Genomic DNA, 25,790 nt, shown 5'->3' with positions numbered 1-25,790 from the left:
GTCCCCTCTCCAGCCCCGTCATTGGGCCTTTTGCAGCAGAGGCCCCTCAGCATCTCGGGCTGGTGAGACAGTCACGTTTCTTCTCCACTCTGTCCTCACGGCCACCCCCAAACCTCGTCCCTTGGGCCCTCCTTTCAGGAATGGACGGTCTTCCTGGGTTAGGCCAGTGTGTTCCTGCAGAGCCAAGGGGCCTGGGCAGGACCCTTCCCTGGAGGAGTCCCACTCCCACGCCTGAAGAGTGGGAGAGAAGCCCTTCAGGAGACTGGACAAGACTGACCCCCAAGGCTGAGCCTCCCTTGAAGTCCTCCTGGGAGGAGACGTGGGGGGACACGGGCAGGCTGGCCCGGGCAGCAGGGGGCAGGCCCTCCCCTGGCAACCTGGGCTCAGGTTGTTGGGTTGTTGGGCTCTACTGGTGGTGGGGAGGGTGAGGGAGGGGAGGGGGCTGGGATAGACTCTGGGAGGGGCCAGGAGGGGGTGAGTGGGGGACAGCCTGGAGCACCCTCTGCAAGGGAGACGGTGCTGCGTGGGCCAGGTTGGGCTGGGGGCTGCTGTTCACCACAACCCCAAACCCGTCTGAGCCCCTTCAGTTCTCGTGGGCTGTGGACCCCGGGCATCCCTGTGACGTTGCTGGAGCATACAGATGGCGAGGCTGTGGTTCTGTGCACTGGCACTTCCTGACCCCTTCAGGCCGTGGGCTCACCCAGGGACTAACTAGCTCTTGTTCCCTCTGCGACCCTTGCAGCAGCCACCTGGAGCTTGCTCAGAGCTGGCACAGAGACGTCCGATGCATAGACTCTTAAAGCCAAGAGAACCTCTTCAGCCAAATGACAGAAGCACAAGATCCACCCCCCACAAGGATGGCTCCCCCTGTCGCATGGTTCTCTGCCTGACGATTCCATTTCCAGTGGCTGCCTCTGGGGGGCCTCCGGGAGCCCGTGCCCTGGTGACCAGGCTGCTCCTGACAGCGCAAGCACACCTGGACGGGGGGAGCCCACCTGACAGTGCGAGCACACCTGGACGGCGGTGGGGAGGGGAGCCCTCCCTCTTTCCTCAGAGTAACAACGCCCTTGGGGCACCGTCGGGCACCACTGCCCAGTCTGACACTGCAGCCCTGGCCCAGTCCTGGGGGTGAGGGGCAGTGGTGAGCACGACCCCTCCACCCCTGGCCAGGCCCAGCTCCCGCGGGAGCCCTGGGCTTTGTGTGGCCAGGGGCTGGAGCAAGGCCTGGGAAGGCAGGCACTGCCTCTGGCTCTGCAAACACCCACAGGTCAGAGAGCGACCACCGGGTGAGGGACCTGGCGGCAGAGCTCTGAGCCTCACAGTGGGCTCACTCGAGGGGCAGCTGCTCTCTGCACACCTGTGCACAGCTGCGTGTGCCATGGGCGCCCCTCCTTCCTGTCCCCAGGTCAGATTGCTGAGCCTCCATGCTGCCGGGCCCCTGGGTGCTGTCTGTCCAGCTCCCTAACCCTCCCCTCTTCCCAGTAACAGCCCCTGTCTGGCCTCCAAGGGCTGCCCTGCCGGTCTGACCCAGGGCCCAGTTCCCAGACCTGCCCAATTGCGTGGCTGACCGCTGCCTCCTATGCTGCGCCCCTTCGTGGCTGCCTTTTGGACAGGGCCGGGGAGGAGCCGCCTTTTGCGATCAGGACCCCAGCCTCCAGGTTCTCCCTCCTCCAGTAGAGGGGGGTGGGGAGTGGGGCTGCCACAGGGGGAGGGGGTGGGTGGCTTCCCACTGCTCCAGCCCGAGCGTCACGGCCTGGGCAGTGCCCCCTTCGGCCACGACCTGGCGCAGGGGCCTCCCTGACCCAGACCGGCCAAGTCCAGGGAGGGTGGTCCTGCCCAGAAGGGGGGTGGGGGGACAGGCACTGGCAAGGAGACGGTGACAGCCCCACACAAGGACAGGCTGTGCCCTCCCTCGGGCCCCTCCAGGTCCTCAGGCAGGCCTCTCCTTCCGCTCTGTCCCGCCAGAGCTACGGCCTGTCCTTTGTCTTCGCGCCCCTCCCCCAACTCGCTCTGCTTCCCTCTGGCAGCTGAGCGGGCGCGGGGACAGAGTCCCGAGGAGTCGGGGGAGTCGGGGGAGCCGACTGCGCACCCAGGCAGCCGCCAGACCAGAATTGGGTCAGGGTGACCCGCACAAGGGCAGCTGCCTGGGGGGAGGAGGACTCCTTCCAACCCCACTGTCCTGTCCTGCCTGGCTTAGTGACCAATGTCCCTGGCTTGCGTTTTCGGGTTGGCCAGAGACGGAAAGAACTTAAAAAGCGCACGAACTTCTAGCTCAGGAGGGCAGCGGGACAGGCTGCGAAGTCAGGGGTCCAGCACTCGCCCAAGGGGCGGTCACAGCTGGGAGTGGGTTTGTGCCTCCGTGCAGGGTCGGGTCCCGGGAGGCCTCCAGCACATCCCGAGCTGCGACCGTATGACCGGAGCCCGGTGCTGCGTGGGTGGGCGCTAGGGGCGCGCGAGCAGCTCTCGGGAGGGGGCTCCGGGGGTGTGGTGGGGACTGCGGGGCGGGTGGACGCACGGGGGAGTCGCCTGCGCCGTGTGACTAGGGGCGCAGGACTAGGGGGGTGGCAGCAGGGTGCGCTGGGGTGGGGATGGCGTCCCGGGATTCGGGGCTTGGGGTTCGGGGCGTGCGCGCGAAGCTGCTGCGCCCGTCCGACGCGGACCGCGGGGTCGACCGCGGGGCGCGCGCCTGAGACCTTGCGGCTGGGGTCGGTGGTGACGTGTGGCGGGGGCGGGACCAGGCGCGCCCCTCCCCCAGTCTCCCGGAAGCGTGCCGCCGCGGGGCATTGTGGGCATTGTGGTCCTGGGGGGCACAGAGCTCGGGAGGCCGCGAGCTGGCAGGTACTTGGGTGCGCGGTCCGTGAGAAGTGTGGGGGCGCGGGTCGGGGGCTGCAGGGGCCCGGAGTGGGCGTGGGGGCGCAGGCTGAGGACTGCAGGGAGCGCGGCCGGAGCGCGGGGACGAGTGCCCGGGCTCCGAGTGCCGGGGTGGGCGCAGGGGTGCAGGCCGAGGGCTGCAGGGGGAGCGCGGTCCAGGGGGAGCGCGGACTGCACGGGCTCCTGGTGCCCAGGTAGGCGCTGAGGCGGGGGCTGGGGGCTGCGGGGCCTGGGGTGGGGGCGGGTTGCATGGGCCCTTAGTGCGGGGGTTGCGGGGCCTGGGGGGAGCGTGGGGCGCATGAGCCCCTGGTGACGGGTGGGCGCTGGGGCGCTCGCGGGCATGCAGGAGCCATCAGCCCCACGTGCAGCCTCGGCGCTCGTGGGAACCTGGCGCGTGCTCTGAGACTCTGTCACTTTTGGAGCCTCGCGTGTGGGAAGCCCCCGGTGCCTTTGTGGTCTGCCAAGCCCTTGTCGTTTCCTGCGCCTGGAGTCTAGTTGGGAACAACTTCCTTTTGGAGTAGCTTTTGGCTCGGTTGGAGCCCAGCGCTGGAGGTGGTCCAGGGCAGTGGGGCAGTTACGCCTCTGTCAGGTCGTGTCTGCAGCTCTTGTCCTGGAGAGTTCAGGGAGTGGCCAGGCACACACATGGGTTGGTGGTATTCCTCACCCCACTGGGGTCCCAGCCGCAGGTCTCAGGGGACAGGTTAGAATCTGAGCTGGCTCCAAAATTCAAAACGCAGCAGGAAGGAGCTGTTGTCCAGGCTGCCCAAAGGAAGCCCTGCAAAGAGGTGACCAGGGAGACTGGGGGGCTTCCACAAGCCAGACCGAATCAGCAGAACCACGGCTCTCTGCAGGTCGAGGAGCTGGCTGCCCAGGCCCCAGGGCTCCTGGCTGGGGCTCACCCCCTGCTGGGCTGGACTGCCTGGCTCTGCGTCTTTGTCCTCTTGTGTTGGCACGTTGCTTACCCAGAGGGAGGGCTTTGGTGGGTTCAGTATCCCTGCGTATTAGAGTGTTTATGTTGGGCAGAGCTGACCAGCGCCTCCAGAGGGGCTTCATGTCCACAGTGGTGACGGAGCAAGGATTTTATTTTACTCTCTGGAGCGCAGAGGCTTGTCCCCTGATCCGGGAGGGGCAGAGGGCTTTTCTCTGTGAAAAACTGGCAGGTGTTAGCCTGCTCCGGGCAGCTGGGGCCAAATGGCAAACCGGAGGTGGTGTTTGCTGTTGTTTTGTTTGCTGGGAGGACGGAGCAGGGGGAGCACCTGGTGCCCCACCCCCCAGGGCAGGTGCCGGCCGGGTGGTCAGGGGGTCTGGGAACCACAGCCTTCTTCTGAAGGTCCTCGGTCCTCGTCCTCGCCACAACCCCCGGCTGGCCGTGCTGCCTTCTGTGCCCTGCCACCCGCTTGCCCTGCGCTCGGGCACCCCCCTCATTTGCCTTCTGCGCTGTTTCTGCACCGCGAGCATGCGTCCCTGTGCCTCCCCTCCCCGGCCTGAGTGTGTGGAGGGGACGTTAGTCTTAGCGGTGGCAGCTGACCGCCTCGCCTGTCCGTGCTGGTGATTAAGCTGGAGTAAACGAAGAGCATGAGCCCTGACGCCGACAAACCCGGAGCACATCAGCCCGGCCTCGCTGGGGAGAACCAGGCTTCTGCATCCCCTGTCCCCGTGCCCAGCCCAGTGTGGCACAGGTAGCCTCTCCTGCCCAAGGCCCCGCTTCCTGCGTGGCGGTCATGCTCCTGGGATGGCCGAGCCCCTCCTGAGCCTGCCGTCCAGCCGGTGGGCGCACGAACTGGCAGCCCTCGGCCTGTTGGGAGGTATTGGAAAGCGCAGGCGGCCCTGCAGGGAGAGACGCTCGTTCCCACGTCCCAGGGCGGCCCTTTAGTTAAAATGAGTGCTGTGCTTACACTGCACTCAGTGACGAGGTGCCAGCGCCTCGAGGCCTGGCCCTTCTCTCCTGTGAGGCCTCTGGTGGCCTTTCAGCCAGTTCTGCCCCGGGGGGGGCCGCTCTTGGAGGGAATCCGAGGTGCTGGTGCAGGGGAGGCCCGGGCTGTGCGCCCCCACCGAGAGCCTGGAGGAGGGCTTTGTGTCGGGGAAGGGCCAGGATTTCCAGCAGCGCTCGGGAGAGCGTGAGGCCGAGATGGACGTGGCCACCTCCGAGGGGAGCCTGGAAGGGTCTGGACCCACTGTGCTGCTCGGCGCCGCTGGCCGCGCCGGGGAGGCTGGGCTCCAGGGCGCACCGGGCTGGCCACGGGGTAGTGAGGCTCTCCTAGGACCGGGCAGCTGCTTCCGTCCCAGGTGGGCAGCCCCACTCATGTCCCTGAAGGGTCCCTGGCAGCGGGCCGAGTAAGAAGGGCCGAGGGAGCGCGAGTCCCTCTTTCCGGAGCGTTTGGTGGACCTGGCGGAGCCGCAGTGTCTGCAGGCCGTCCCTCCTCGGGGCTAGAAGGCCGCATTCCTGGCGCCACCCATGCAGGAATTGGGCCTGTGGCCCCCTGAGCAGGTGTTTATGGAGACGCGGGTGGAGGCTCCCTGGGGCCTGGAGACCCGCCAGCCAGTGGGCTGCAACCACAGGCGAGACCCCGTGCACGTGAGCCCTTGGCCCTGTGACCCCAGAGCCCAGGAGGCTGGGGGAGGCCCCCTTCCTTCCCGCTGTCCTGTAACTCAGGAGGAAGGTAGGGGGCTCCTGTGCTGAGCCCAGGGGCAGGGATGGGGCTGGAGGGCCGGCCTGTGGGGTCGGTGCTGGACGGGTCGCCCTGAGGTGGGCTGGGAGGGGCGCTCCCTGCAGACCCCACCCCCGCCGGCTCCTCTGCTGTCTGAGCTCCCTGGGCACCGCCTGGGGTCGGGGGGGGAACCCTTGCATCTCTGTGCTTCTGGGGAGGGAGGTGGTCCAGCCCCATGCGGTGACCCTGGAGGACTCCTGGGACCTTAGGGCTGGCGCCAGGGGCCTGGGGCCCATCTGAGCATTGGCTGGGTGCTAGCCTGAGATACTGAGGCCGAGCTCTTATCAGCGGCCAGCCAGGAATCCCGAGCTGGGGCTCGGGCGTGCTCAGTCACCTGTTTGGGCGTGTCTCAGGCTGTGTGGGTGCAGAGTCCTGGGCCAGCTCAGACCTTCAGACACGCTTCTGACTGGAAGCACCGCCTCGGGGTTTCAGAAGCCATGGGCGTCCAGGAAGTAGAAACGAAGACAGCAGTTTTCTTTCCCGGCGCTGGAGTCTGAGACGTCTGTCCGGGGACTCGGGGACACCAGGTAGGGAAGTCCCGTCACCTCTGGAGATGACACCTTTCAGAATGGAAGGGCCAAGGGCCTGAGCCCCTGGGGGACAGGGAGCGTGGGCCCCGCTCCTGGGAACCCTGGGCTTTGTACGTTCTCGGCTCTTGGCCCCACGCTGGGTGCCAGCTGGGTTGGCCGAGGTTGCGGTCTTTCTCGCACCCAGGGAGCAGCTCCCCCGGGAGCGGGGAGTGGACTTGAGGCGAATCCTGGGGCTGGAGCCGGGGGTGTGTGTCTGCCCTGACCCTGGCTGTCTCCTCGGACACACCAGGCCGAGGGGAGCAAGCATCGGCGCTTCTGCTGGAGCCACTTGGCCTGGATGCTCCCCGGGGGTGCGCCTCCTGGGGGTGCTGGGGTTCGGGGAGGGGCTGGGTTCTAGCCCCACTGCCCGACTGCTGTCTCCTTGGCCCTAGGGCGGGAAGCTAGCTGTTGCAGGTAACCCTGGGGCTCCCAGGCCACGGCTGCCCCCGTCACCCTGCCCCTGCCCCCTGTCACCTCACAAACACACCCACCAGCCGTGGCTTCTTCGGGGAGGTTAGAGCTGTTACCCCTGCCCCCGCCCCATTTCCCTGAGTCATGGAAATAAGCAGGCGGGGAGAGGGACGGTCCTGCTTACCCACCTGTCGTTCCCTCTGAGGCCCCGGCTGCGTCAGAATCCTGACACTGGCGTGAAGTCTTTCTCCGCCCTCGGTGGGTGGCTGGTCCCTGGCGGGCCCTGTGCACATCCCTGACCCCTGTGCTGTGTGCCTGGGCTTGGGGGGGGGGTGCTTTCTGCCACGCCCTCTGGCCGTCTTCCTGGGACTGCCCCTTTCCTGGGTCTGTGACATCGGGCCTCGGAGCAGCCTTGGACTTCGGGGAGGAAGACACGCCCAGCCCGTGGTCACGGCGGGCGGCGCTGTGACCACTTGAAATGAGTGCCACGCCCCCAAAGGGACTGGATCTAAAACTGCGTTTCGTTGTATCGACTCAACATCTGTGGCCCCCAGGGCGTGGCTGGTGGTCGCCTTGTGGAAGCGTGCAGCCTGGGGACCCCGGGAGGAGGGGATGGCCGGTCTGGGGGCACCTGGTGTCTGGATGTCACGAGCTCCGGGCTGGGACCACGGGCTTGGGGCCGTGGAATCCTGACTGAATGATGGGCGCCCTTCTGCTGCGTGTCGGGTCGGGGGCGCTGCGGCCCATCCTCCGAGCTGCCCTGACCCCGGCCTTCCCCCCCAGGTCCCGCAGCGCCGCCAGGGCCCCGGGTGGCATGGAGCTGCCTGGCCCAGAAGGGGAGAAGCAGGCGTCTGCGGAGCCCCGGCCGGGTGGCAGGCTGCCGTCCTGGTGGTGCCTGGTCTTCTTCCTCTGCTTCTACGGCTTCCTGGCCCAGATGCGGCCCGGGGAGAGCTTCATCACGCCCTACCTCCTAGGCCCCGACAAGAACTTCACGCAGAAGCAGGCACGCGGGCGCCGGGAGCGGGCGGGACGGGAGCCACGCAGGCCAGGGGGCCGTCCCCTCAGGTCCCCAGGTGCCACCCTGCGCCCGCTGGGTCCCTGCCACTCTGGGCCAGTTACAGCTCGGCCGGCCCAGCAGAGGGCCCCGTGCGGGAGTCTCTGAGGGGAGCGCGAGGGGCCCCCGCTGTGCGGGCACTTGTTGGCAGCAGGGCCCGCTTGTCCGGCTTTTACCAAAGGAATTTTCCTTCTGCTCAACGACAGCCAGAGGGTCTCGTTGAAAGCTGACTAATAAGCTTAGGCCCAGCGGGAGCCTCTGGGGTCAAAGGCAGAATAGAAGCAGCAACGGGCAGTGTCCCCGCTGGTCTCCTTCTCCTCAAAATAAAACATCACGAGGACGGAGGCCTTTGGCTGGTGAAGCACAGGGCGGACCAGTCGTCTGAGCTTTGGTCACCACCCCTGCTCGTCCTGCCGGAGAGCCCGGTCCTGGCTGCCTGGCCACGTGTCCTGAGCCACGCACCCCGGCCCCTGCTCTGTCTGTCCCCCGCAGCGTGGGCAGCCCCACACCCACATCGTTGGCGCCCAGTCCCAACGAGACTTCTCACCTGATTCTTCAGGGAGCCCCTGCCTGTCTCCCACCCCAGAGCTCAGCACCCGGCCCTCCCTGGCTCTAGAATTAAGTCACATGGAGTCGCCCTGCAGACGGGGCCTGTCCCCATGAGGCAGCTCCCCTGGAAAATAGACACACCTGTGTGCTTGGGCCGCACGAGCTCGAAACTGCACGTGTGTGATTTTTCCCAGCCCACGGCCAGCCCTGTGGCCAGAGCGGTCACTTCCCAGGTGACTCGGCGGGGGGTGGGCTCTGGCCATCAGCTAGGAGGGGCCAGGGCCATGGGGCTGCCCCCATGCCCCTCAGACCCCCAGGGCCTCCCAGGAGCAGCCGGTCCCTCACGCTGCTCACTGACCGATGGCCAGACAGCCATTCCCTGGACCCCACTCTGTTCTCAAAGGGGCCCTCGCCCACCTCCGAGGCCACCTAGAAGCAAGGGCGAAGCTCCATTAAAATACTGTAAGGAGAGTCCCTGTAGCAGGAAACTTACCAGTCCCACCTGCCAGCCCTCAGACCACATTTTGATTAATAGTAGGATCCAGACACTAAGCCACCCTCCAGGCCTTGGAGGTGACCAGAGGAACGGCAGAGGCCTGTCTGGGAAGAGCCCAGTGGGCCTGTGGCCACGGCTGCTTCTCTGGCACAGGTTTAGGCTGGTCCTGCCTCACTCCCGCCCGAGGGCCTCGAACCACAGAGGGCGCTCCTGCTCCAGGGCCCGCAGGGTCTCCAGCTTGTTCGTGTCCTGCCCAGTGGGGGCCCGTGGGGGGCGGTGAGAACGCTGCTGCGCGACTTTTGCCGTCCCTCTGCAGCTTGCAGCTTGACCCCCTCGCGGCAGCACCCACGAGGCACTGTTGAGTCTCTGCCCATCTGATAGATGGGGGAGCCGCCTGCTGGGTTGGCGCCCACTCCATTTCTGCCGCGTGTTCCCGGCTGTCCCTGGTGCACTGCCCCAGCCAGCTCCCCTCCCCACAGGCATCTGCTTTCCTGTGCCTGGTGGGGCCCCCGGCGCAGGGGCCCCCGAGTGCCTGTGGGCCAGGGCTTCCCCTGCAGCTGAGGCCTCCTCTCTCTGCTGGCCGAGGCCGTCTGTGCTGCAGCCAGATGTTCCCTGGGTTATGCTGAGCGCTGCCCTGCCCGCCTTCCCGGCTTCACGAAGCACCTCCAGGAAGGTCCACAGTTTGCGGTGCCCCTTTGGGCCTGTGATTCCTCCGCACCTGAGCTGCCTGGGCTGAGCCCTGCAACCCTGTCCTGCCTCCATCGTGACCCCTGCCCAGGACGCTCCACGCGCTCGTCAGACCTGGCCCACAGCTGACCCGCGCATCGCTGGCGGGAGCCTGGGCTGACCTCCGTGACAGCCCCTGCCCTGCCCCTGCTCCCCCGTCAGGCAGGACTTGGGGTCCCTGGGTGCTGCCCGTGTTGGCTTCGCTTGGAATCCGGTTACCTGGGGCCTGGCCCTGTCGTGCTCCCTGTCTCCCTGGTGCTCAGGACTCACGACACCCACATCCTTGTCTGGCTGCCGTGGGGTCTGGGCCTAGCTGCTGACTTCAGAGAAGCTGCTGCCTTGAAACCTCCGGGGTCCCAGTCTGGGCCCCTCTCCCGCGTCCTGCCCAAACCGATGCGTTGGGAACGTGGCCCAGCAGTGCTGGGCTGAGGCCAGTAGGAGGCTGTCACTCTGCCATCTGCCCCAGGGGCTTTGTGGGTGCCCATGCTCGCAGCACTTCCCAAGTGTGACAGGGGTCAGTCCCCGCCTGGCCCGCTGCTGCCCCGCCTGAGGAGAGGGGAGGTGGGGGCAGGGTACGGGCAGAAAGGCCTCCGGTGGCTCTGACCCTGTGGCCCTTGCAAGGGAGCAAGCTGTCTGCCAACAGAGCTTGTCGCTTGAGGGGTTGTTTGAGGTTCCCGAAATTTTCTGTAAACAAGGCTCTGATCCCTGCAGTCACCCCAAGGCTGTGGGAGCAGCACTGGTGATCCAGCCTCCCTGGGGTTCAGATGTGCACGAAGCCTCTCTTGGAATGGCTTCGGGGACTACAGCTTTTGGCTTCTGGTGGGCATGTGGTTCAGGAGGCCACCAGGCAGGAGCGCTTGGGTCAGGGCCCTGGAGGGTGTGTGCCAGCCTGACGTCCTGAGCACAGCCTGGGAAGCACTGCTCTGGGCTTGGCTGGTCAGATGGCACGTCCTGGGTGGAAAGATGCCAGGGCTGCAGAAAGCCACTGGTGAACGAGGGAAGGGCCTCCCGAGGACGCTAAGCTGACCTGGGCTTGGCTCTGGGCCCTCGGTTGAAGGTTGTACCTGTCCAGTGGACCTTGGTACTTGCTGGCCTCACAGGGCTGAGGGCCCCCTGGGCTGCTACAGGGATCACCCCTTGGCGTTGGCAGGTGGTCAAGTCCCAGTCAAGGTTAGCGCCCTGAGTCAGGGGGCACCCAGGAGAGGCCCAAGCCTCTGAGAGCCCAGCAAGGCCCTTGTCTCGCTTGGTGCTGTCCCTAGCCCATCTGAGCTGTGGCCGGATCCTGGGTAGGGTCAGGTGGATTTGGGTGGGGTCCTGTGAGGAGCCACCTGCTGGAAGCCCACCTGGCCTTTTTGAGAGGCTCTGAGCACAAGACAGGCACCTCCTGTGTCCATCCCAGAGGCCAGAGAGCTGGGGCCCTCTTCCTAGGGAGTGGGTGCAGGGTGGTCCTTCCTGGGCAGCTGGGGGACATCTGGCTCTCACCCCGAGTGGGTCTGTGGTTATGTCACATACCCTGTGTGCCCCGGGGGGCTGTGTCCTGCGGGGGGCGGGGGCGGGGCGGCGGGTGTTCTGATTGTGATGAGCTGAGTGGCCGAGGCTGCGGGTGGCTCCCTTGGCCCCCATGGAACACGTGGCCCTGGTTCTGCCTGGTGGCTGGGGGTGAGGGCCCAGTCCTGCTCCCCGTGGGGCCGGGCAGGGTGGCTGCAGGGCACCTTCCCTCCCTCCAGGGTCCCGGGAGACCTTCCTCGGGGCTGGCGTGAATGTAAGCAGGTTCCAGCTCTGTGTTCCGTTTGTTAGACTTAAGGTGAAGTCATTTCGTGTTTTTACTGCATTAGAGAAAAGTAAGCCTGGGTCTGCCTGACTTGACACGTAATGACTGCCTATTCGCAGGGCACTTAGCAGCTCTGTGCGGCTGGCAGCGCCGAGCTGCCGTGTGAGAGGCAGCCCGAGGTGGGTGGGGCCCTGGGTGCCCCTCTCCCTTCCCCGCTGTCCGGGACAGTCCTGAGGGGCTCGGGTTTCAGAGGACAGCGCTCTGTGTCGTCCTGACTGGGGGCGCAGTAGCGGGGCCCAGCGGATGTGGCAGGGGACTGCAGTGGCTGGGCCAGCCCTCCAGAGGCTCGGGGTCACACGCCGGCTGTCCTGTAGGTCACCAACGAGATCACGCCGGTGCTGTCCTACTCCTACCTGGCCGTGCTGGTGCCCATCTTCCTGCTGACCGACTACTTGCGCTACACGCCCGTGCTGCTGCTGCAGGGCCTGAGCTACGTGTCGGTGTGGCTCCTGCTGCTGTTCGGCTCCACGGTGCTGCACATGCAGTTCATGGAGTTCTTTTTCAGCATCACCATGGCCGCGCGCATCGCCTACTCCTCCTACATCTTCGCGCTCGTGCCGCCCGCCCGCTACCAGCGCGTGGCCGGCTACTCGCGCGCCGCGGTGCTGCTGGGTGTCTTCACCAGCTCCGTGCTGGGCCAGCTGCTGGTCACGATGGGCAGGGTGCCCTTCTCCACGCTCAACTACGTCTCGCTGGCCTTCCTGCTCTTCAGCCTGGTCCTCACGCTCTTCCTGAAGCGCCCCCAGCGCAGCCTCTTCTTTAACCGCAGCGCGCCCGCCCCCTGCGAGCTGGACCCCATGCGCCCGGGCGGCGGCCCCCCGGTGGCGCGGGCGGCCCGGCGGGACTCGGTGCTGGCGCGCCTGCTGCGGGAGCTGGCCCGCGCCCTGCGACTGCCGCAGCTGCGCCTCTGGTCGCTCTGGTGGGTCTTCAGCTCGGCCGGCTACTACCTGATCGTCTACTACGTGCACATCCTGTGGAACGTGGTCCACCCCACCGCGGACAGCTCGCGGGTCTACAACGGCGGCGCGGACGCCGCCTCCACGCTGCTCGGTACGGCCCCCCCCCCGCGCCCCGCCCGCCCCGCAGGCCCGCGGTGACGCGCCCTGTCCCCGCAGGTGCCATCACTTCCTTTTCTGCCGGCTTCGTGAAGATCCGCTGGGCGCTGTGGGCGAAGCTGGTCATCGCCGTGGTGACGGCCGTGCAGGCGGGGCTCGTCTTCCTCATGTACAGCACGAGCAGCATCTGGCTGTGCTACGGCGCCTTCGTGCTCTTCCGCGGCGCCTACCAGTTCCTGGTGCCCATCGCCACGTGAGTCAGCGGCAGGGGGCCTGGACACCGCTGGCAGGCGGCTCCTGAAGGGCTGCAGCCCAGGGCGGGCGGCTGGAGGGCCCTCCTTCCAGAAGGTTCCACGGGGAGCCGCAGGCGTGTGTGCCAGGCAGCTTATGGCTCAGGTCCGTAGGCGCGTGAGCCCTGGGTACCCTTAGCCAGCGGGCTGCTTCTCCAACATGCTGGGTCTGGGCTGCTGAGACCCCAAAGCTGGTCAAGGAGCTGGCCCTGTGGGCGTCTCCTGTGCTCCCCCTAAGCCACTCAGGGTCCACAGGGACAATCCGTCGCGTCCTTGCCCCAGCCTCCAGGTCCTGCGTCTGAGGTCACGTCTTGGGTAGCCCTGCAGCCCTTCCTGGTCTCTCCCGCTGCCACTGCTGGACACTGTGACTCCCAGCCCAGGAGTGGCCCGGTGACCCAGCTCACCTTCTGCCTGGGGGGAGCCCTCCCCCAATGCCCTTGTGTTTGTCACACCCCTGGGGACACTCCTGCACCTCCCTAGGGACGGCCTGAGAGCTGCCTATCGACCCCCTGTGCCTTCCAGAGTCTTCCCTGGCCCACGTCCTGCTGGCTCCTAACACCCTGTGTGTACCCTTGGAACCAGAGCTCTGAGGAAGCTGCAAACTCACACCATGTGTTCACCCTGGACACACACACACACACACACACACACCACATGGGCCCTCACTACACACGTAACACGCACGGACACCTGCACCCAGCAGGTGGGCCCGTCCCCGTCCCCGGCCGTTTGGCCCTGGTTCCTCTCTGTGCCCTGTCCCCGGCGGGCCCTCCAGGCCTGACATCCAGGGCGCGGCCTCCCCCTTCCCTCCCGCCCACTCTGCAGTCACACCCGCACCACAACATCCGTCCCCGCCTTGTGTTGAGCTTGGACGGTGTCCTGGGCTCCTGACCCTCTGTAGCTGTCCCCTCAGTGTGGCGGCCTGACCCCGGGCACCGCGAGACCCTCTTTAGGCCCCACCTGCCCTGGGCTGTGAGAGCTGCGAGCCAAGCTGGCGTCCTTTCTTCCCTGCCCCTCAGGCCCGGTGCCGCCCGGAGCACAGCTGGCCCTGCCGGGGTGACGTCTGCTCCCCGCCTTCCCCGACTCCCCTTGCGTGGCCGGGGCCTGGCCTTTGTGCAGACTGGACGCTGTGGCCTCCCCTCCTCCCTGTCCCCTCTTCACGCTTTCTCGGCCTCTTCTGTCACTTTCTGTCACCCTCTTCTGACGATTCTGGAAAGGGCGCCAGGCCCGTTGGTGCTTTTCTCTCACTTCTCTCAGGAGTGTCCTTGTTAATTGTGAAAACCATACGTGCTCATGGTGAAAAGATCTAATACAAAGCAGGAGAGGTCACGTGTGACGCGGAGAAGGACAAATGTGACACGGAAAGATGTGAAGAAGAGGCAGACGGCCCCCCAGTCGCCGTTGCTGACGTGTGGGGTCGGGCTGACGGGAGCCAGCCTGGGGTTGCTCTGCCCCCTGGCCCTTTAAGCTCGCGGGTCGCAGGCGGGCCGTGCTCTTGGCGATGATGCGTCTCCGTGTCTTCCCGTGGCGGTCGCGTGGCGAGCGAGACCCCCCCCCCTTTCTCCCCAGATTCTAACAGTGGCATTGGGTGGGTCCTAGAAGGGACTGGCAGGTCAGAGGGCCTGCGCTTTAGAGGGGGCTCTCGAGATGTCACAGACGTCGGCCAGGCAGGCGTGCGGCGCCCGAGGGTGGCATGGGCCATTCGCTTTTCCTGAAGGACAGCGGGCTGCCTGCTGCCCGGCGTCGTGGCCAGCTTCTGTCTGTGGGTTCTTCCTGCTGGGGTTCCTGTCACCCTTGTCATGGGCAGTGTGCTCACATCCACCGTCCGTGATAGCACAACCAAAAGTGGGCCGGCCGCTCACTGCCCTAAAGCCGATAGGGGGCGGCTGGTGGAAAGGACAGGTTGTCTCATTCTGGAGGCGGCCGCTGCGGAAGGTGGACGTGTGTCCCCTGGCCGCCCCCCACTGACAGCCGGGGGCAAGAGCTTTTATAGGCGGAGGGAGGGCCGGCCGTTCGGTGGTCTGAGCAGCCTTATTTAGGTGCTTAGTCTTCAGTGCCGGCGTCCGTTTGTTCCCATTTCTTGGAGACCAGTTCTTGGAATCACGGCAGCTCATGTCACGACTGCAGTCTGGTCATCACGCAGTTAACTTTCACCTGCTGGGCTGTCGGTCTCTGCAGCAGCTCGAGGACTTGGCTCAGAGTGCGGTCCAGAGCCCCTGAGGAGGAACTCAAGGTCCTTGACTTTGCTTAATGACTAAATCGTTGGTGCTCGGGTCTTGTTTGTCTTCCTTCGCTTCTGCACTTTCTCCCTCGCTCGTTAAACTCACTCTTTGGCAAGAGGTTCCCACGCCCCAGAGGCCGGCAGGGGGCCTGGCGGGGAGGAGCCTGCGCTGCTTCCCTAGGAGCCTCTTCATCAGCCGTGTTACCGCTGTTTGCCTTTGATCCTGCCTGCCGAGGAGCGCAGGGAGCACCCTTGGAGCCGGTCCTGTGGGGGGCGCGCGGCGGGGCCTGGCCTCTCCCGGGACCGCCTCTGCCGCCCGGACCTTAGGGCTGAGGGCTCTTCTCGCAGCCCGTGCGCCGCCGCGTGACTGCTGTGCCGGCCGTGACCGCTGTGCGGCCCCCCCCCACTCGCCCCAGCAGAAGCTCCTTGGCCTTGGTCATTCTCTTTAAAGGCTTTTTGGGTATTTTTGTCCATTTCGTCCTCAGAATTTTGGAAGCCTCTTGTCTGGTTAATTTTTTGAAGACGCTTAGGGCTTTGAGTCGCAAGTCGGTTCGCATGTGCATTTCTTGGCGGGGCGCGGGAGGCGCCGAACGCATCCATTGCTCCGCTCTCCTTATTCGTTTCGCGGTTCTTTCCCTCCTTTGCCGAGTCACTTAACCACGAAGGACTTTAAATCGGGCATTTTCCTCCTGCTCTGTCAGCTGGTGATCCTGTTAATTCCCTGCTCTCGGGGGGACCACTGTGGAGAGTCCTGTGATGGTGTGAGAACTCCGACCCGCAGTCCCCCCGAGACTGACTGTCCCCCGAGACTGACTCTCCTCTGGGGGGCGGGGGTGGCTTTCCGCTCCTGTGCCTCGGGGTGGGAGGGGCGCCTGCTCAGAGCGTGGGGGGCGGAGCTACCCCGGCCCCGCCCCCAGGCCGCCCGGCCCCGCCCCCGCCTCATCTCGCCTTTCCCTGGGAAGGTTCCAGATCGCGTCCTCTCTTTCTCAAGAGCTGCGGGCCCTGGTCTTCGGAGTCAACACCTTCCTCGCCACCGTGCTGAAGACCGTCATTACTGTCATCGTCTCCGACAAGCGGGGCCTGGGCCTCCCGGTCCCCTCTCAGGTGAGCCCCGGATCGGGGGTGGCCTGGCCGGGCCTCCTGGTCCCGCCCGGGACCCAGACCACAGATCCACTGCTGCGGGGGCGGCCCCTGGACTGCGTGGGAGCGGGAGGGCAGGGGCAGCGGGCAGGGCGGCAGATCTGGCCACCCCAGCGCCGGCCTGGGTGGCTCCCTCCGTGGCTCAGCTTCCACTGTAGATGCCGCCCGCGCCGGGGCAGTGGGGCCTGGGGCCTTCCAGGCTGGCCTGGCTCGGGTCACTTCTGGAGGTACCCCCCCCGGGCCCTGGCACCACCTCCAACCCCCTTGGCTGACCTCCTAGGAGGGACAGAGGCGTGGCCTTGAGGTTCCCCTGGGTTGTTCAGCCCGCTGCCCTCACTCAGGCCTCATTCAGGGCTTGAGAGCAGAGCCGGCGGGGTTGACATTGGCAAGTGCCGGCCCTTTCTGCCCCCTCCCCTCGTCCAGCCCCAGGCAGGTCCTCGGCCTCCTGAGAAGTACTTGAGAATTCCTGTGTACTGGGAGCCTGGGCACACTCGGACATGGGACTCCTGGTGGCCTCAGCCAGGGCAGGACCTCTCTGCTGGAATGAGCTGGAATGATGGGCCTGCAGGGGATGGTGACTGGGCTCCTGGGGGCCAGCCTGCCCAGCCCCCTGCCTCTGTTGGGAGCCCCACTGCCCCCGGGGCCGGGTCAGCTCCGTGGAGTTGTCCCGATGCTCTGTTCCTGGGTGACCCCAGAGCTGGCCAGAAGGAAGTTCCAGGCAGGGGCTGCCTTTGGGCTGAGGTTTGGAAATGCCCTTGGGGGAAGGACGTGGCACTGCTGGCCTTTGTGTCCCCATGGGCAGGTGGGTCTCGGCCCCCAGGCTTCATGTGCAGCTGAGCAGGGTGGCTGGACTCGGGTCCACAGGGGTGTGGGCAGTAGGGCTGTGCCCAGGGCCCGAGGCCTGCTGTCCAGGGACGGGGTTGGGGCCTCCTGTGTGGGGTGTGGCCCCGGCCTTTCTCTGGAGCCTGGCCTGGCTGCCGTCCCGCTGGCCCAAGGGAGCCCCCTGCCCCGGACCCCAGTTGTCCCGGCCCTGGGCTGGGGGGCAGAGCCTTCCTCCCTTGTCCTGGCCCCCCTTCCGTGTGGCAGCTCCTGGCCCCTCTGGGTCAAGCTAGCCCAATATATGGGTTTTTCACTGGCTGGTTTAATTTCTTGGTCAACAGGGACCCTAGAGGTTTGTCCATTGCTGGAAATACCGGCGGCCGGAAGGCAGGTGCTTCCAGCCGTCTTAGTCACCTTTCTTGCACGGTGGCCCATGTGCCCTCTCACCACGTGACCCTGGGGGCTCCGGGTGGGAACCAGCATGGAGCCCGTGGGGGCTGCCTGGGTGGCTCATCTTTTCAGTGAAGCTCTGGGTGTGGATCCCCACAGACGCACCTGGGACAGGTGACCCGGAGCCCCACGTACCCCAGGCAGGCCCACCCTCCCCACTGGTCACCTCCTGCTGTTCGGAGGTGCGGGTGCTGCCCGATCACGGACCGTCCGCAGTTGAGACGAAGCGTCCCTCCCCACAGGATCCCTCAGGCTGCCCCTCTGCAGCCCCACCTGGCCCTCGCCGGCCACCTCCTCCCTGACCTGGGCAACGGTGGTCTCTCCCTGTTTCTGCCTGTAAAGCGTCCACACAGCCCGACGGGATACGGCGTGATTGGCATCATTCGGGTCCCGCCCGCCCGGCGCCTTGCGTGCAGCGCTGGCTCATGTCGCTCTTGGCTGCGCGGGGCCCGCAGGTTGCTGGACCCAGGCTCGTTCACCCGCTGCCCTCGAGGAGCCCTGGTCGGTCCGGTCTGGGGCTGCCGGAAATGTGTTCATCTCGCGTGGTGTGAACCGAGCTGTCCGTTTCTCTGGATAGATGCTCTGAGCTGTGGTTGAGCCTCATGGTGGCGGCCCAGGTTTTCCGAAGTTGCCCGAGGTTTCCCGGTAGCTGCCCCCGGTTACGTTCCCCTGAGCCAGGCCTGAGCGACCCATGTGGTCAGTAGCTGGCAGCGCTGTCACTGCTCTTTCTTTTGGGTCGCACCCGTGGCATGTGTAGGGTCCCGGGCCAGGGGGCCGGTTGGAGCTGCAGCCGCCGCCTCCGCCACAGCCTCAGCAAGGACCCAGGGACCCGCATCCTCATGCTAGTCGGAGTCGCTGTGCCGCAGCGGGAGCTCCCAGCGTGGGGGCTCTGCTTACTCAGCCGCCCTGAGAGGCGAGGAGGCCTGGTTCCTGTGGTGGGACGTGCGTTTCCCTGGCAGCTGCTGTCGCTCCTCTTGCCACCTGCAGCCGCTGTCTGAGCCTCCTCTGCGGGCAGGTGTCGCTTCACTTTCTGCCCATTTCCTGATTGGATCCCGTGGCTTTTTTTCACTCCCGAGTGTGGAGCCTTGTTCGTGTGTTCTGGAGACGCGTCCTTGGGCGGACGTGTGGTTGCACCTGCTTTCTCCCAGGCCGTTTCCTCTTAACAGAGAAGAAACGCAGAGCAGAGCAGGACTTTTCATTTTGATGAGGTCCGATTTATTCATTTTTCCTTTTGTGGCTCTTAGTTTGGGTGTCACACGGAACACGTAACTCTTTGCCTGACCCTGGGGCCTGAAGGTTTTCCTGTTTCTTTTGGAAAGTTTTAGAGTTGAAGCGTGTGACCGGTTTTGAGTTACCTTTGCATCCGAGGTGAAGTCCACCAGGTTCCTGTCATCTGTCTGCGGCTGTCCAGTTGCTGCAGCGTCCTCTGTTGACAAGACTGCGTGGCTTTCTGACCACTTGTGCGAGCGCGTGCTTCTGGGTTCGCATCCGTCAAGTCCTGTGACTCCGCTTCCACCGCCAGCACCCTGTCCTCTCTGTGGTCGGCTTGGAAGCGGGGTCACTGATTCCTCCAGCTTTGAAACTTTTTTCAAAGTCGTTCTAGCTGTTACAGCGTCTTTGTCTTTCTCTATACATTTGCGAGCCATCTTGTCTGGATCTACAGACGTTCTTGCTGGGAATTTGCTGGGAGTCGCTTGAGGCCTGATTGTCGATGATGGCGAGTCGACATCTTTCTGTGGAACCTTCCAGCCTGGGAACACGCGGTGTGTCTCGCCACTGCCCAGAGCGCCTGTGATTTCTCTCGGCATCGTGGCGTCTCCCCGACGCGGTGCTGTGGGCGAGTTGGGTTATATCTGTCCCTGAGCGCGTCACTGCTCTTCGAGGGATCCTAAGTGCTGCTCTCTTCCGACGTCGGTGTGTGCATTCGTCTGCTAAGGCCGCGATGATGAGGCATCTCAGCCTGGCGGCCTACGCAGCGCCAGTCTCTCCTGCGCCCGTCTGGAGGCTGAGGTCTGGGGTGCGAGTCTCGGCGGTTCAGTCTCTCCCGAGGCCTCCCTCCTGCCTCTCCCTGCCACCCCTGTGGCCTTTCCTCCGACCGTGCGCACGCCCGGGGCCTCTCTCAGCAGGACACCTGTCCTCCGGGGCGAGAGCCCCCCGCCCGGCCCCGCTGAATCCTAGTCGCCTCCTGAAAGGCCCCGTCTCTACATGCAGTCACGCTGCGGGTTACAGGCGTCGGCGAAGGGGTTGGAGGGCCCCGGGCCCCGTTCCTTGCTGGGCCCAGGTGTTCCCTGCTGGCACAAGCAGCAAAATGAGGTTCGTTTTATTGGACTCCCTTTATTGCGCTTCACAGAGGCTGTGCTTTTTTGCAGACTGAAGGGTCGGTGGCAACCCCGAGTTATCAGATAATGGTTGGCACTTTTTAGCGGTAAAATACTTTTACTAGATACGTGTATTGTTTTTAAGACACGGTGCTATCGCGTGCTCTTAGACTGCCGTATAGCAGAGCAGAATTTTCCTCTGCGCTGGGAAACCCAGACATTTGACTTTGTCGCGACATTTGACTTTGTCGCGACATTTGCTTCATCGTGGTGCTTTTTGCCCCTGAGCCCGTGATGCCTCCGAGGTCCATCCGTGTAAGAACTACGTTGATTCCTGTGCGGTCACCCTTGCCGGGATCACTTGTTAGTTCCTGGAGGTCTTTGTTTGAATGCCTTTTATTTCTTTCTCTTGCCTGGCTGTACCTCATTTTCTCTTTTCCTCTTGCTCTGTGTTTATTTTGCTCGTCTCCTTCTAGGTTCTTGAGATGGGCGCGCAGGTGAACGGTTTGCGACTTCTTCCCTTCTGATGTGTGCACTTACTGCTCTGGGTGTCCCTCTCTGCTCTGCTTTAGCTGCAGCCTACAGATTTTGATATATTGTATTTCATTCTATTCATTTCAGTGTGTCTTTTTAACAATCTCCCTTTATACCTTCTTGCTGACCTATGATTATTTTAAAGTGTGGTGTCTAGTTTCCAAGTGTTTTGATATTGATTTCTGTTTTGGTTCTGTTCTGTCCTGATCAGAGAACACGGTGTGTGTTATGTAAATGTGGGGTTTGTTTTACGGCCCCGGACACGGCCTGTCTTGTTATATGCCCCACAGACACTTGAGGGTAATGCGAATTCTGCCGTGGGGGGTGCAGCGTTCGAAAACATCGGTTGGGTCCTGTCGTTGATGGGATGTTGATTTTTTTCTCTCTGGCCTCTTGTTGAGAAAGAAATGGTGTTTCCACTTCCAGTTGTGAACGTAATCTGTTTTTTCTTTCGATTCTGTCTCGTTTTTGCTTCCCGGTGCTGCAGGGCTGTTGCGTACGCGCTTGCAGTTGCCGTGTGTCTTGGGGGATTGAGCCTTTGTCGTTATAGAATGTCCTTCTCTGCCTGTGGTCGTTTTCTCTTCTCTGAAGTCCACTCAGCCTGGTGTTGACAGAGCCGTTCTGCTTTCCTTTGATTGATGTGTATCTGATACATTCTCTTCCACTCTTTCTAACCTGCCAGTGTTGTGGTTCTTAAACGAACGTCTCGTAGCCAGCGCACGGTTGCCCCTGTCTCGCAGCTGGTTTATGGAGACAGCCTGTTTGTGTGCTCGTTAATGTGGTAGTGTTTACATGGGCCGGTCATTTGTTCTGTTGTCCTTTTCTTCTCTCTGCCTTTTGTTCTGTGCTCTTTTTTGTACCTTTTCCTGTGGGTTATTGACACGGTCTTCAGAATTTCATTTTGGCTCATCGGCTGTATTTTTGAGTGTATCTCTCGGGATAGCGCTTTTTTTCTGTTTTTCTTGGTTGCTTTGTGTACTGAGCGGCCGGTTGTAGTGAAGTATTGAAATGCCACCTTCTTTTATGTCTCTTTCCCTCCACTGTTCATGGTACAATGTGTTGAAGTTCCCATCGTGGCTCAGTGGAAACGACTGACTAGCATCCATGAGGACGCAGGTTCGATCCCCGGCCTCGCTCAGTGGGTTAAGGATCTGGGGTTGCCATGAGCTGTGGTGTAGGTCGCAGATGTCGCTCGGATCCCCCATTGCTGTGTCTGTGGCGTAAGCCAGTGGCTACAGCCCCAATTCGACCCCTAGCCTGGGAACCTCCATATGCCGTGGGTGCGGCCCTAAAAAGACAAATTTGAAAAAATCCAGTTTATGGTGCAGTGTCTTATTTCCTCTGTATACAAATAAAAAAGTCCTGTTTATGGAACAGTAGGCGTTTGTTCTGTATGCCGTTGGGCCCACCTCCAGTGCGGTTATGAAGTTTTGCCTGAGCCAGCCGACGGCGGTGCACCTGGGGAGAAGGGCGGGGGTGGCTGGCTCATTCCTTCCTGGTCTTCCACGTCCCTTATTGCTCACTGTTTGTTGAAAGAACCTCCTTCAGCCGTCTTTCTGGGCAGGTCTGCTGGAGACAAACTGTTCTCCTAGTTTTTCTTTATCCGAGAGTGTCTTGATTTCTTTTTCGTGCCTGAAGGGTGTTTTCACTGGTTAGACTTCTGGGTTTTCTGGGTTGACAGTTTGGAGCCTATGAAGGATCTGTCATTTCCTTGTTGCCTTCCTGGTTTCTGATGAAAAATCCGCTGTCGTTTTAATTCTTTTCCCCCAAGGCGTCATTTTTATTTTATTTTCTGGCTACATTCAAGATTTTTCCTTTCTCTTTAACTTTCAAAAATTTGAATACGGCGTGCGTGGGTTGGGTGGGGGGCGTTGTCCCGTGTGGGGTCCCCTCAGTTGCTTGAATCTGCGGGTTCTGACTCTTGCCATTATTTGCCCAGGCCCTTGTTCAGCCTCTTTCGCTCCTATTTTGCTTCCGTGGCCTGGGGCTGCATCTCGTGGCTCGTCCCCGGGGGAAAGTGGGGACCACGCGCGCCCCACCCCCCCGGCCGCCCCGCCCTTGCTCTGCTTTCTCTCTGTTGTTCAGATTTGGTCATTTCTATTGCTGTGTCTTCCAGTTCACTGATTCTTTTCTCCGTCCCCTCTGTGCTTTGTTGAGACCATTTGCTGAGTTTTTACTTTGGTTACTTTATTTTTCAGTTCCAAGCTCTCTTTCTCTCTTCTCTTTCTCTTCTGACACCTCTTTGATTTGTTTCAAGCGTGTTCGTTATTGCGTGAAGCATTTTCGTGATGGCTACTTTCAGCTCGTTCTCAGATGCCCGTACTTCTCTGCCAGCTTGGTATTGGTGTCTGCCCATCGTGTTTCCCTCGTTGAGACACCTTCATGCTTCTCAGAATGCTGAGTGACGTTTCCCATGAAGTCTGTACATTCTGGCGGTTATGTTAGGAGACGCTGGCTCTTTTTCAGGCCTTCTGTTGTAGCTGGCGTCTGACACCACCCTGGCAGAGGGCTGAGGCGTGCACCTGTCACGGCAGGTCGGCTGGAGATCCAGGCCCCCCACGCAGCCCTCCTCACACTGCCGGTGCTGGGGGCTTCTCCCTACTGGGCAAGGGTGGGAGCGCCTGCTCCCTGTGTGGCCTCCAGTGGTCAGGGGGTGTGGCTGCCTCAGTCCTGCCCCCCACGTGGCCTCCAGTGACACTGGTGGGGGCGGGGCACTCTCACTACTGCCCCGTGGGTGGAAGTCCTGCCTCTGCACAGACCCTGGGCACCACCTGCTGAGACTGAAGGTCCAGGTTGCCTTGTGGTCTGTGGGAGTGACCATTCCAGCTCACCACTGGGCCTTGAACCGGCAACCCCCGGGGAGGGGTGGCGCTTTCCTCACAGCCTGGGTCCCGAGGGTGGGGTCTGGCTGGGGTTCCCGTCCGTTAGGGGCCTGTCCTGCTGGGCGGGGTGGCCCCTCTCGCGAGCCTTTGATCAGAGAGAACGGCCTGTGTTTTCTGGCGTCTCCAAGTCGCTGGCTGCTTTGGTTCCTTTACAGTGTGTGCAGTAGGAGGGAAAGAGCCCAGGGACGACGCTGCCGTGTTGCCTTTCGGATTCCGAGGTCCGGCTGGTTCTGCCCTGTCTGTGCCGTCCGCCTTTCAGAGTCCCCCCGGGCGTGCCCTCTGCTTGTCCGTGGTTTTAATCGCACTTGGGAAGGAGCGGGCACGACACGCCGGCTTCGTCTTCCTGGAAGCGAAGGCCCTGAAGCTTCGTTTTCTGGTTTGGCTCTGAACATGAGCTTTCCCAGGAGGGCTGAGCCAGGTTCCCAGGGTCCCAGGGACACGCCTGGCATTCCCGGTGCTGGGCCCGAGTCCCCGGGCGTCGCGGCTGGGCACTGGTCACGGGGCCCGGGGGCTGGGCCGGGGGCTCCTGTCCTCCTCCTCCAGGCTCCCGTGGAGCACGCGGCACAGAGGCCCTGCACATCAGCTGTCACCCGCAGTGGTCGAGGGCCGCAGGGCAGATCACGGAGCTGGCAGGTGCGCAGACCCTGGGCGCCCGCCTGCCTCACCCGCTCCTTCTCTGTTCCAGTTCCTCATCTACTCCGTGTACTTCCTGGTGCTCTTTGTCGCCTACTTCTTCGCAGCTGTGCTGGCGGGCCTGCGCCACTTCCGACAGGGCCGCCACCAGCCCCTGGCGCTGGCCCAGGAGCTGAGGAGTCCCGCGCACGAGAAGGCTGGGCAGGCGCTGAGCGCACAGGCCGGGGCCCCGGGGGACGGTGCCAGGGCCTCCCGGGAGCGCTGCCAGCTGCCCGAGACCAGAGCCTGACCCACCCGGCCTGCTGTCCTGCCCGCTGAGCGGCCAGATTCCTGACGCCAGAGCCTCCTGGGCCTTGACCTCTGGGCACTGATGCGTCCCTGCAGCTGCCTCTCCTCTTGGGGTCAGCAGGCCATGCTGTGGCATCGTCCGAATTCCAGCCTTCAGTTGCAGTACCGGTGACCCAGGGGTCCCTAATGGTCCGTCCCCGTGACCCCCACCCCAGCGAGGGGTCCTTGGCCTGTCCCATGTGGCCCCGAACGCGGCACCCTCGGCCTGCTTCACGCCCTGGCGGGGGCGCTTCCTCATGCCCACAGGCCTTTGTCCTCACCCCCAGGGAGGCAGGTCCCACTTGTCCCCAGGTGGTCCCAGATGCCAGCCAGGGAACTGGCCCCCCTCAGCTGTCCTGGGCCCTGCGGGCGGGAGTGGGAGCCAAGGTCCTGGGGCCCGCGGCTAAACTGTGACATTTGTAATTGTTCAGGTGCTTGCATTTTAAATGATGCTCTGTTCCTTTTTAAAAAACAAAACAAAACAAAACAACAACAACAACAGAAAGCTGGCACAGATGAGAATACTCGTGTGGCTCCTGCTTCTGGGGGCGATGCTGGGTGCGCAGGGGGTGGTTCCATCAGGGGAAGCTGGCGCTTTGGTCCTTGGTCCCTGGCTTCGCCTCAGGCCCTCCTCCCTTGGCTCTTGAAGCGGGGTAACACTGAGCCACCCCATGGGGCCACCAGGGGCAGCTCACTCGCGCACGCCCCGTCCCCAAGGCGGGGGCCTGGCCTGCGCCACCCTGGGTGCTGCTGAGGCCTGAGAGCCAGTCCTGCTTCCTTGGAAACACAGGACCGTCTGCTGGTCCCCAGACTCTCAGACTCCACACGGTGCCAGGGGCCAAGAGGGGGGTCCCAGCCCAGCCCCCAGCCACAGGCGGGGCCCAACACCCCAGCCTGAGCTGAACCCTGCCCTGTGCCCTCATCCAGGCCTGGGCCGCTGACGGCCCCCGCCCTCGGGGGCCCACAGGAAAGGCCACTGCTCCAGCCCAGAGGAGGACTCTGGGTGGCGAAGGGGCCCCCGCCAGAGCTGGCTGCTCCCTGGGGTCCCTGAGAGCAGCATGGGGGAGCAGGGCATCTTGGGGTGCCCTGAGGGTCGAGAAAGAGGCCGTACGGGTAGGTGGTCCCTGGGCGCACCCCCACACACCACCGCAGCCAACCAGCCGAGCACTGCACCCCATCATGCACAGGGGCCGGTGGGGGCTTGGTGGGTGGAGGGGCTCCCCTCTGCCTACTGACCCAGGAGGCAGGGCTCTGCTCCGTGCCCAACACCCTCCCCTTTGCGGGCACCTAAGCTGCAGCTGGCCCAGGGCCTGGTGCCCCAGCTCCCCCTGCAGCTTCCCCACAGGTGCAGGGCCCCCTCGGCTTCTGCCACTTCCCCGGCTTTGAGAGCCGGTGTCTCTTGCCCCTGAGCTCCTGGGGTACAGGTGAGCCCCCGTCCGTGCAGCTCGCATGGCCCTTCGTCAGACACCTGCAGCAGCTGTGGGGACGTGGGTGCTGGGTCTGAGCGCCCAGGAAACAGACTGCTTCCTGGTTCTGAAGTGAAGACTGGTCACCACCCAGAGAGACCCCCGAGAGAGAAGAGAGGTGCGTGGGGATCCAGGACCCCTGTGTACACCCGTGCATGTGGGAACATCTGCGCACGCATGTGCCTGCTCACATCCACGTGCCTTTGTGGATCCACATACGCCCTGCACACCCGTGTACACCCACGCGCAACCGCACAGCGTGTGCAGACAGCGGTCCATGCTGTGGGCTTCACATCTGAGGGGTCAACCAACTGTGGATTAAACATATTAAAAAAAGAAATTCCAGGAGTTCCCTAGTGGCTCAGCGGGTTAAGGATCTAGCGTTGTCACTGCTGTGGCTTGGGTTCAGTCCCTGGCCTGGGAACTTATGCATGCCGCAG

At 63.6% G+C, this 25,790-nt stretch overlaps 1 protein-coding gene across 12 annotated transcripts; it reads left to right on the top strand.

Moving 5' to 3' along the window:
- The first annotated feature begins 2,791 nt into the window (after window positions 1-2,791).
- SLC19A1 (solute carrier family 19 member 1) lies at window positions 2,792-24,406 on the top strand. 12 transcript variants are annotated; one of them, XR_014825281.1, is made up of 7 exons: window positions 2,792-2,838; window positions 5,933-6,106; window positions 7,343-7,562; window positions 11,530-12,265; window positions 12,366-12,523; window positions 15,773-15,885; window positions 23,610-24,406. XR_014825281.1 is itself a non-coding variant. In XM_084992330.1 (7 exons), exons 3-7 carry the CDS (start codon window positions 7,374-7,376, stop codon window positions 23,873-23,875), a joined length of 1,491 nt encoding a protein of 496 aa, XP_084848456.1. In that variant the 5' UTR covers window positions 2,792-2,838; window positions 6,012-6,106; window positions 7,343-7,373; the 3' UTR covers window positions 23,876-24,406. The 12 variants fall into 12 exon arrangements, 10 of the variants coding, with proteins under 10 accessions (XP_084848456.1, XP_084848454.1, XP_084848452.1 ...); XR_014825282.1 differs by having other exon boundaries at window positions 12,331-14,793; window positions 15,744-15,885; XM_084992330.1 differs by having other exon boundaries at window positions 6,012-6,106; window positions 15,744-15,885.
- Window positions 24,407-25,790: the final 1,384 nt, after the last annotated feature.

Source organism: Sus scrofa, chromosome 13 (genome assembly GCF_054392235.1).
Source record: "Sus scrofa isolate SSC_HxYL_T2T_F1_AM1 chromosome 13, Sscrofa_HxYL_maternal_Yorkshire_Landrace_v2.0, whole genome shotgun sequence".
Classification (NCBI taxonomy): Eukaryota; Metazoa; Chordata; class Mammalia; order Artiodactyla; family Suidae; genus Sus; species Sus scrofa.
Note: the sequence above shows the minus strand (reverse complement) of the source record. Positions and strands in the feature narration are given on the sequence as shown.

Excerpts from the sequence above, each read along its gene's own strand:
- SLC19A1 (XM_084992328.1), top strand. The coding sequence starts at position 7,374 with ATGGAGCTGCCTGGCCCAGAAGGGGAGAAGCAGGCGTCTGCGGAGCCC. Across the intron at positions 7,563-11,529 it reads AGAACTTCACGCAGAAGCAG|GTCACCAACGAGATCACGCC; the intron begins GCACGCGGGCGC and ends GCTGTCCTGTAG. Across the intron at positions 12,266-12,330 it reads CGCCGCCTCCACGCTGCTCG|GTGCCATCACTTCCTTTTCT; the intron begins GTACGGCCCCCC and ends CTGTCCCCGCAG.